Source organism: Molossus molossus, unplaced genomic scaffold (assembly GCF_014108415.1).
Source record: "Molossus molossus isolate mMolMol1 unplaced genomic scaffold, mMolMol1.p scaffold_m16_p_4, whole genome shotgun sequence".
Classification (NCBI taxonomy): domain Eukaryota; kingdom Metazoa; phylum Chordata; class Mammalia; order Chiroptera; family Molossidae; genus Molossus; species Molossus molossus.
The window spans coordinates 113,910,206-113,920,788 of NW_023425377.1; the positions used below are offsets into that span (position 1 = coordinate 113,910,206).

General features: G+C 49.3%; 1 protein-coding gene across 1 annotated transcript in view; it reads left to right on the forward strand.

The window, feature by feature from the left end:
* MAML3 (mastermind like transcriptional coactivator 3) overlaps positions 1–10,583 on the forward strand; it is a 390,057-nt gene extending 379,474 nt beyond the window's left edge. Inside the window, exons 4-5 of the mRNA XM_036240484.1 lie at positions 2,434–2,518; positions 7,178–10,583. Coding sequence (XP_036096377.1) covers positions 2,434–2,518; positions 7,178–8,175 — 1,083 coding nt within the window. The 3' untranslated portion in view covers positions 8,176–10,583. The remainder of the gene's footprint in view (positions 1–2,433; positions 2,519–7,177) is intronic.

Genomic DNA, 10,583 nt, shown 5'->3' on the forward strand with positions numbered 1-10,583 from the left:
CACAGAGTCGTCAGGGTGACCAGGCAGAACTCGGCTGTGCCCGCCCAGGGGTGTGCCCGCTTGGTGAGGTCAGCCAGCCCTGGGAATGAGGAGGAGGCAGAAGAGTAGGAGGACCACCACAGGGCGCCCCCCACCGACTGGGGAAGGAGAGAGGGGAAAGTCTCTCCCAAGGACACGGACAGATACAAGGCTCCTTGGGAAAGGTGAGGAGATAAGGGAAAATGAGTATAATTCCTTGGTGACAATATGTACCAAGAGATAATGAGGGAGCCAAGGGAAGAACAACTTACTCTAGGTCAGAAAGTGTCCAATCCTTGGCATGTGGTTTCAGAAATATCACCTGACCTCTCTCCTCGTGTGCCAGTTTTTTTAAAATAATTTCCCAGCCTTCCTCGTATGACGCTTTTAAGAACCACACGGGATAATGTGTGTAAAAGTCTTTGGAAACTGCACAAGTGTATATGGAAACCTCTCACATGACCCTGGTGTCACAGAAGAGGGGCAGCACACAGGCCAGCCATCCTGGGGAACACCCCAGAAAGGAAACCGAGAAAAAACTCAGGTCACTGGAGCACCTTACCTGTGCCTGGGGACAGTGCTTCTCGGCACAGGCTGCCCAGGGGTCTGCAGGGGGCAGGCCGGCCACCTTTGGTATCGAGAATGAATATCGCCATATGAAGGCCAAGCTGGGGTTCTCCGTCTCTTCAGCTGCAAAGTGTCCCTAGAACTTTCAATATTGTAAACAGCACATTGGAGACACCTAGATGTCCTGAATGGACAAGTGAGGGAAACAGAAGGATTTGGGGTCTTGCGTATCTTGGGGAATGTGACAATAATTCTCAGTGGACTTGGAGATCAGAACAGAGCGGCACAGAGTCAGAGAGAGGCGGAGCCGAGACGCGAGGCCCCGCCCCGTCCCACCACAGGCTACCCCACCGTGTTATCTGGTTGTAAGTGGGACAGTAAGTGGGACCTTTGGCCGGGGAGAAACTTTTATGTGCTCAACTTATTTCAAGAATACCTTTATACTGCTGCCTAAAAGATTAACATGGTTGCTTGTCTGCACAATTAAGTAATTTTAACAGTGTGTGCAAAACACAGTTTAGGCCCCGTAGGACGTCTGCACGGGGCGGAGCCTGTGCTTTGGTTGCCAGGGTGCTGGCTGGCCTTGTCGAGAACAGAGAAGAAAAAAAGAAAGAAAGAAAGAAAGAAAGAAAGAAAGAAAGAGAGAGAGAGAGAGAGAGAGAGAGAGAGAGAGAGAAAGAAAGAAAGAAAGAAAGAAAATTATACAGCTGCCTACGAAGAAAAACAAGAGAAAAAATAGAAATAAACACATGTGTTAAGAAGTGGTCAGTGTGTGTTATTTTTGTAATGAACACTCAGAAGAGCAAGGCCCTGGTTGCATGTTCTTTGCAGCCCTTGCGATGAAAGGTGCCTGATGAATATTCAGGAGCTACAGAGGGAGGTTAAATGATGTGCCGAAGGTCGCGCAGCTACTTGACGGCGGAACGAGAGCTGAGACCCCTCTCCCCGCTCTCTCCACCTCACTCTTATTTTCTTTCCCTTTTCACATACAGCATGATAATGATCATAATAGCCTTTCCAGGAGATTGGTAAGAGCACGAGCGAGGCGGAATCCCCGAGAGTGGAAGGAGGCAGGCCGATTCGCAGGCCTCGGGGCTCCCCGTCTGTGTGGCGTCCCACCCTGTTTCCTGGAGGCAGTAAATGCTGGATATTTTACTCGTGGAGACGGATTTTACAGGCAGGGTGGCCTCCTGGGAATAAGATTCGCCCTTTTTTTATAGCCCCTAAGAATCCTATCTTCCAATACCCAAGCATATATTTAGGTCATTAAAAATTAGTCACTGTCCCTTGGAGCTCAGTCCCCACAAAGCTAAGGAAGACACCCAGGCTGGTGGTTGGGAAATCAGTCAAAGCTGCGTGGTGGGTACATGTTCCTCATGAGCCAGCCTGCCACACACAGGCTGTCCACAGCAGCGGTATTTGGGGCAGCCCCAAACTGGAAACACCTGAAATGACCATCGCCAGTAGAACAGGTACATTAATTGTGATCGTAATAGGGTGAAATACTTCTCAACAGTGAGAATAAAAAGTACAAAAGCAGACGTCACGGATCTGGGTTGTTGGGTCAGGGCGGTGGTTCCCCAGGGTCAGATGAAGAGCAATGACTGGCAAGGGGCCCAGGGGTTCCTGGCAACGTTCTTGGTCTTGATCTGTCTAGATGCCGCCCCCCAGGAGTGTGTTCATTTGTGAAAAGTCATCAAACTGTACTCTTCTGCTTCGTGCACTTGCCGTTGTGCGTGTTATTCTTCAGTATAGAGTTCAGTTCTGGGGAAACCCTGCCTTCCTCGGATGGCAGGCTGTTTAACGTGTGCTCTGCCTGTCTCACCTCCACCCTCTTGTCCGTTCCAGCAGCTGCAGCAGCCCCATGTACCCCGGCAGCACCTCCAGCCACAGCGGAATCCGTACCCCGTGCAGCAGGTCAATCAGTTTCAAGGTGAGGCCCTTGTAGCCAGTAACTTGCCTTCTGTGCTGTGTTCGTGTCAGGTAATATTACAGATACTTAAGATCTGAGAGGACCAACCAATCAAAATACACTCCTGGAGGTCCCCTGCTGTGCCAAGCATTATTAACCTTTTGGTCGCTGGGTCCCAGAGAGGGCCCGGTGGGCTAATGGAGGGGTCGTGGTGGCTGTGGGGGGTTGAGGCAGCTGTTCTTTGCCAAAGGTACAGAAGTATTTCAATAGTTCAACAACCAATGGGAACATACCAGTGCCTGTTGGCCCAGTATCAGCTTGGTTAGTGTCCGGATCAGCATCTCAGTGACCACAGTGTGGGTAATCTCGTACCACATCTTTCTTGCTAATCCCAGCAGGTCAGCTGGCCAGAACCTTCACTTCTAAGCCGAGGTGGGAGATTCGGGCTTGCAGCAACCACTAATCTCTACCGAATATAGAAACAAATAAGGCCTCGAGGCTGGTTGGACTGTCTTGATGCTGCTGCGGAAATCCCAAGTCATGGCCCCCTTAGCGTTGGGCACACCGTGTGCCGTTCTTTCATAAAGTAGAAGGTCCATTCGGATATCATCCTTTCCCTCTCCAATAAAGAGAGCCACTGAGGTTCTTGTGTGGGGTGGAGGGTGAGCCTTCCCAGTCTATCCACAGGCGTTTTCAGGGGGCTCAGGAGTCCCAAACAGTAGAAATCCTGATTCCCATTCCCTTCCCTTTTCGTAGGACCTAGTTCAGTGCATCCTAACTTCTCAGGGGTTACCTATCCCTTTGTGAATCCGTCAGAAGCTACGAAGCCCCTTGCATAGAAATATGCTGATATAAAATACATACAGCCTTCACGTGTCATTTCACAAGTGTCACTCCCCTCCATAGACTGCGGGTGAAACATTCGTGATCCAGGGTGACATTCTCAGTCTTTGGATTACAGCACAAGAATAGGTTGTGAAGGCAACTGAACAATCCACAACCAGCCTTTTTTAAATGAAATACAATGGGAAAGAAACTATCAGAGTGTAGCATAATAAGGGAAAGTCTTGTTCCTGTTACAAACTTGCGCGTGTATGTACTGGATCATGCGCTGTGTGTTGTGGTTTAAAGAGTCTAAAAGCCACTGATGCTCACAGTCAGGTCTCCCTGAACACGGCCTGTGAACATGCTGACTTTTTTTTTTTAATCCTCACTCGAGGACATTTTTGCATTTGTCTTCAGATAGAATGGGAGGGAGAGAGGGAGGAAGAGAGAGAGAGAAACATCAACGTGAGAGAGACACATGGAGTGGTTGCCACCCACATGACCCCGACCGGGGCCGGGGACGAACTGCAAAGTACGTGCCCTTAGTGGGAACCGAACCCGGGACTCTCGGGTCCGTGAGCCGATGCTCTAACCACTGAGCCAAACCGGCCAGGGCCATGCTGACTCTTGAGTAGCGACCACTCACTTTCACTCGACGCAGGGAAGGACAGAAGGAGTTGGGCTGTCCACAGGTGTGTTCTGTTCTGTTCAAATGAGGGCTAATGTTCTTCGAAGAATTGTTTCTCTGGTCACGAGTGGGGTGTGGGGAAGAGCCACTGTTACGAGGGTAGTCCTTGTGGCAGACACAGGGCCTCCTCTTTCTGTAGTTCTCACACTTCCCTTGCATCAGAATCCCCAGCAGAGCTTGTTAAAGCACAGACGGCCCACCCACTCCTCGGAGCTTCTCATTCAGGAGCTCTGGAGTGGGACCTGAGAATGTACATTTTAATAAGTTCCCAGGAGTTGCTGCTGCTGGCCGAAGGACCACACTTTGAGAACCGGAACTTTCTATTTCGAACGAATTAAAAACATGAAATCTGATCAGCCCAGCCCTGTGTCCATTGGGTTTTCTAGGTTCATAGCTCATTTATTATTTTGGGGGAATAAAGGGACCCACGAAATTTAGTAATTCCTCTTTGTTATGGATTATTCTGAACACTATGGTTCCAATTTAAAAATTCTCCTTGAATTTTTTTCAAACTTCAAAGCACAGGTCATCAACCCAAAAACTTAGCTGTGCTTAAGCTAAACAGCCATGGGTTCCTGAGCTGAAATATGTGTGTGTGTATTCCTATCTTCCATATTCTCATGTATTTGCTAACACCCTGATATCATAATGTTATGTGTCTGGGAAAATAGCAAATTGATAGATCAGGAATATTGTCCTTGGAGAGAAGTTCTGGGAGGAATAATGTGTGGGAGAATCTATATGTCTCAAGGTGTTAATGACTCTTTCTCTCATTGAGTTCTGTGTCCCTGGCCAATGTTACATGCCTATGAGGAAATGCTTATTTTTCACAAATACTGGCATCTTGTGAGTAAAAATAGAACATAGCCCCTTTTAGGGGAAAAAAAAAGTCGTATTATCCTCTCTGTTAGAATATGGAAGATTGTCTTTGATGTTGTGATGTTAACCAGTAGACAAGAAAATCAATTTGAGGACGGTGTCTCACAATACTATCTGTTGTAAACAAAAACAAAAAAAAAGAAAAAGTAGCCCATTGTTTAACATGGGTAGTAATCAGATAAAGGCAAGTTAATTCTTTGGAGGCGGTTGAATTTTTTTCCTGTGAATGTATTTAAAATTACGGAATGCATAGAACTAAATTAATAAAATATTTCTGTTTTTCTTGAAACTATGGTACTGATTGATCGCTGATTTTAAAATGCCCCCTTTTCCCATAAGAAGTATACCTAGATAGTGTAGCCATTTATACTAAGTGAAAACAAAGGTTGGTTTGGATTAATCTTTTAATACCTCTTAAAAGGCGTTGCAGCTTTTCTGCCCTCTTAATAACGGAACCTATTTCTAATTCAAAAACTTGGTCCAGACAATATCCAATCCCTCAACATGTCTATTATAAATATACAACGAACATTTCCAAAATAGTAAAGTCTTTTTATCTATTTCCAGCAGCCCTTCAGCCTGTGTGTGTAATTTGGGTCTATCTGACCAATCTCTTGAGTCAGCAATATTTATCCCTTAAATTTTTAAATAAACAACTCAATAACCCATTTCACCACAGTTCATCAGATTGGCCAAGCAGTCGATACAAATTTAGGCGTTAAGGTCACAAAACTTCATAACAAGATTACAAGTTGCACTATATATTACCATCCAGTATTTAATCAGGAACTTTTGATTTTAAAAAAATATATATATCACGTAGATATAATTAAGGTTAAAACAAACAAATAGAAACATTTCTAAGGATTGCCCCCCCAGATCTTTAGGTTTCCCAACAGTAACCATTTCATTTTTCAATGCAGAATGATATTGATCTCAAGCCTCAAAAACTTAAGTCATAATCAAAATTCCTGTAATTTTCTTTCTTAAAGAAAGAAATAATATATGGAGACATATCTGCTGCCCAGAAATCAATACCCCCATCAGGAAGACAAAAACACACTTCAGTTGTCTGCCAAGGTGCCAGCCTTAACAAGGTTACACCGTTCTCATCTGGTTTCTCATCTCAGTTCCAAGGAGGATCAAATTTGCTTATAATATCGATTGGCTCCTATGCTGCATCTTTTTTAAATGTCCAGGGGAAAAAAAACTATTTTTCTTTGTCTCATAGACTTAATCATTAGCAGGGACATAGAAAAATCCATTGCTTGCTCCGCCTAGTCCTTTATGGCATTGACTGGGGTTCGAAGGGTGACATTTCTGTTCCCCTGGCTGGTTTGGAGATTTCCTGGAAACAAGTAAAGAAGGCCGTACTCAAATGCCTAATTAGAGTGGGGTGACTTGGCACGTTCATACTCCGGCCAACTCTTAAACAGCTTCATTAAAACTCTGTTAGCGATCTGCTGAAAGCCGTAGCGATTGCTGATTTCAAGGAGTGGACTTCGCTGGAGAGATCCGTAAAGTTCATTGCCAAGTAGCAAGTAGCGGGATGATTTCTTTTTCTAGCTCAGGAAGCCGGCCAGTTCGCACTGACATGTTATGATTCAGAGAGTCTGGAGCATGTGGAAATCTACGGAGTGGGTCCAAAAACACGTCCAATCTGTCGAAATAGGTTCTTAGCAGAAGCAGTGGCCTTTAACCTCTCAAATCCTACTCACATCTTAAGGGAAATGAGTCTAATGGTCTTTACAGAGAGTATTCTCTACTGAACCGTGTTCCACTCCACAGACAGAATATGCACGGCGCTCGCCATTTCTCCTTCATTTCGCTCAGGAGGGGAATTCCCTCTCACCTCCAAGAGAAATGGTGTCTAAATGGTTGAGGACGGCATCATATCGAGAAGTGTAAGAAATAATTTGCTGAAATGTGAACAAAATTAGTATCAGGGTAATCAGATGAAAAAGTCAACTCCAAAAGCGTGTGTACAGTATGGTTCTGATTGGTGCACGTGTGCCTGTTTACATATGAATAATAGTTAGCAGTGGTTGTCTCGGGAGGGTGGGAACTTGGGTGACTTTAATTTTTATCTTTGTGCTTTTCAGTATTTTCCAACATTTTCACAATCAGCATGTTATAAGCAGAGAAATAAGAATTGTTTTTCTTAAGGCTGTACTGTCAGAGTAGACCCTTTCATAGGAAAGCCTTCTGTCACCCCCAGAGACCCCTGCGCCTTGGTCCATACCTTGCCGGTCGAGATGATAAGCTGTGCGTGTCCTCTTCCCCTGCAGGTTCTCCGCAGGACATAGCAGCCGTGAGAAGCCAAGCGGCCCTCCAGAGCATGCGAACGTCACGGTTGATGGCACAGAACACAGGCATGATGGGAATGGGACCTTCCCAGAACCAAGGGACAATGGCCACAGCCGCCGCCCAGTCAGAGATGGGATTGGCCCCTTACAACACCACGCCTACCAGCCAACCAGGAATGTACAACATGAGCCCAGGAATGACCCAGATGTTGCAGCACCCAAACCAAAGCGGCATGAGCATCGCACACAACCAGGCCCAGGGGCCGAGGCAGCCCACCTCCGGGCAAGGGGTTGGGATGGTGAGTGGGTTTGGTCAGAGCATGCTGGTGAACTCAGCCATGACCCAGCAGCACCAGCAGATGAAAGGGCCTGTGGGCCAAGCTTTGCAGAGGCCCCAGGGCCCCCCAAGGCTGCAGAGCATCATGGGAACAGTCCAGCAGGGAGCCCCGGGCTGGCAGCAGAGGGCCTTACAGGGCATGCCTGGGAGGACTAGTGGGGAGTTGGGGTCGTTCAGCAACGGCGCCAGCTACTCGCTTCAAGCCGGCCAGCCGAGGCTGACCAAGCAACACTTCCCACAGGGGCTGAGCCAGGTTGTGGACGCTAACACGGGCGCCGTGAGAACCATCAACCCGGCTGCCATGGGTCGGCAAATGATGCCGCCGCTCCCGGGCCAGCAAGGGACCAACCAGGCCAGGCCGATGGTCATGTCTGGCCTAAGCCAGGGCGTCCCCGGCATGGCAGCCTTCAGCCAGCCCCCAGCCCAGCAGCAGGTGCCCAGTGGCAGCTTCGCTCCAAGCGGCCACGGCCAAGCCTATGAGCGGACTGCCCCTCAGGACATGTCTTACAGTTACAGTGGAGAAGCGGCCGGGGCGTCCTTTCCCGGCCTCTCGGACAGTGCCGACCTCGTGGACTCCATCATCAAGGCCGGGCCAGGGGATGAGTGGATGCAGGAGCTCGACGAGTTGTTTGGAAACCCCTAGTTCAGAGGGGCCCCAAATGGGAAAGAGAAACAGGATGTGGACCCATCCTTGTTTTTTGTTTTTTTATCCCACGTAAACTGAGCAGAACTGCAGCTGGCTGACAGTGGAGGATCCAGGTGCCGATCCACAGCCCTGCGGGGCGTCATTTCACCTGGTTTTCACACCGCAGTCGAGCCGAGACACTGTGCGGACCCGGCTGCGCGAGGGAGGCACACCGGAGGCAGGTGGGCAGGTCGCACTTGAGCCCCCATCTCAACACGCCCTGTGGTCCTAAGAGCTGCTCTGGCCCCAGGCAAGGACGGCCGTCCAAGGCGAGGCATCCGTCAGCCCCTTCTGGCCCAGGTGCGGAGGCTGCAGCTCTGGAGACCCAGAGACAGAGCCTCGGGCAGGAGCCCCACAGAGGCTGCTGGGTGGTTGCACAGCCAAGAGCGTGGGTCAGACACGTGCTGAGCTCTGGCTGGAAGAGCTGCCAGGTTCCCGACCTGCGACCGGATGTGGAGGGCAGGCAGGAAGCGTTGTGAGACGTCGTAGGGAGACTGCAGAGGATCCTGCAGGCCCATCTCCTGCCCCGTGCTGACCCTCAGGAATATCAGAGGCGTTGCTCTTGGCTGTCTCTCGAGGATAGCCAAGTGAGCTGGGAAGAAGGTTTGTCCTGCTGTCCCAGGGCCAGCCCTCTGCTGGTGACCCTACTGGCCATCGCTCCGGGTAGGGGGGCTGGAGCCCAGTACCACAGTGACACAGCAAGGCGGTTCCCATCTACTGACGGCACCACAGGGTAGAGAGAACCAGGCGGACGCTGTGTGCCTGCCCCATGGCCGCCTTCCTCTCCCACCCACCTTTGTCCCTCCTTGTGTCCATCTAAGCACCTTCCAAGAAGAAATGAAGCTTCTGTCCATAGGGAGCCTGGGCAGAGTCCAGATAAATGCAAGAAGAACTTGGACAATGCCTGGATGCCAAGGCAACACTGGAGTGTTCTTTCTCTACCATGCGTGGCGCGGAGCGAATCGTCTCTGCCTGGAACTGAGCAGGCCCCGTCGGGGTCACACACTGCATCTGGCACTTCTGCTGTCCCCAGGGGGCCGGCCTGGAGGGCTCCCTTTGGGAAAACTCCAGGGGTGATGCTCCAACATCGGCCTTGCCCTGAACCCCTACTTACTGGAAAGACAAGTCTAAACCCCCGAGAGAGGGGTCACTGAAAGAGCAATCGCTCCACCTTACACCTTTGATGACAAAAAGGAGGGAGACATGGTTCCTTTCGTATGGGCAAACTCATCCACTCAAAAGTCCTGTACAGCTGTTCTCTGTCATTCACTCAGACCCCCCCTAACTGAGGCCTGTCGGAAGGGGTCAGCAAGCCCTGGTGGTGAAGCTTGTCTCCTGTGTACAAGAACTTCGTGTAAACCCTCCCCCCTCCCACTGCCCCGTTTTGGAGGCCGTGTGGCGTAACTGGTCCTCAGTGAGTGAGGGGGTGTGTGCTTTCTCCCCCGCCCCTCCCTCCGGGTCCTGAAGGCTGGCTCCCTTTGGGCTGTCACAGTCAACTCGCCACACCGGAGCCCGAGCCGGGGACCGCGGGGAGCAGGCCTGGCAGCCCTGGGGGAAGGTCCTGCGAAGGGAGTACAGAGGGAAAGCTGGGTGCACAGCGGGCAAACCTGCCCTGACTTGCTCGCCAGGTCCTAAGGTCATAGGTCTATTCAGAAGGGGCAGGGCGGAGACAGAGGTGGCCAGGCGGGCAGGCGCCCAGGCAGGGGCCGTGCCCTCTCTGGGAAGAGGTGTTAGCAGGGTGACCGTGAACACCCTTCGTGGGGAGAGACACCCCCAGGGAAACTCCTGCGTGGAAACAGATGCAAACCAAAATCAAAAGTAAGCAAGCAAGAAGACGATATGTAATTGCCTTTTTCTGAAAGGTACAGGAAACAAATACATAAGCAACGATGAGAAGCTGGAGGTGGCTGCCGGACGGGGTCCCTGTTCCTTTTCCATCGCTTCCTCCGAGTGCTCAGTCCTGGGACCAACGAAATAGGTAGATTTTAATAACGTCGTTTTGGTTTTGTTTTTACTACGGTGCTGATGTATATGTAATGTCTAAAAAAGTTATTTGTAAATAAGTTTTTACAGTACTGCAGATATCACTGGGTCTACTATCTGTAAAAATATACATATAAATATATATATACTGTTTGTTTAAAATAGAGTATTTTTATTTCATCCCGTAACTCATCATCACAGCAATGCTATTGCACTTCAGATGACATCTGACTACTGATTTGTACTGTATGGCAACTCGCTCCATTTATTCAGATTTTTCTAGTTTTCTCTTTTTACTTTGTACATTGAGCATTGCTTATTTCCTCTTCAGAAATGTACAGAACTCTGAAATGTAGAAATGATGTTGACATACCACTTTTAAA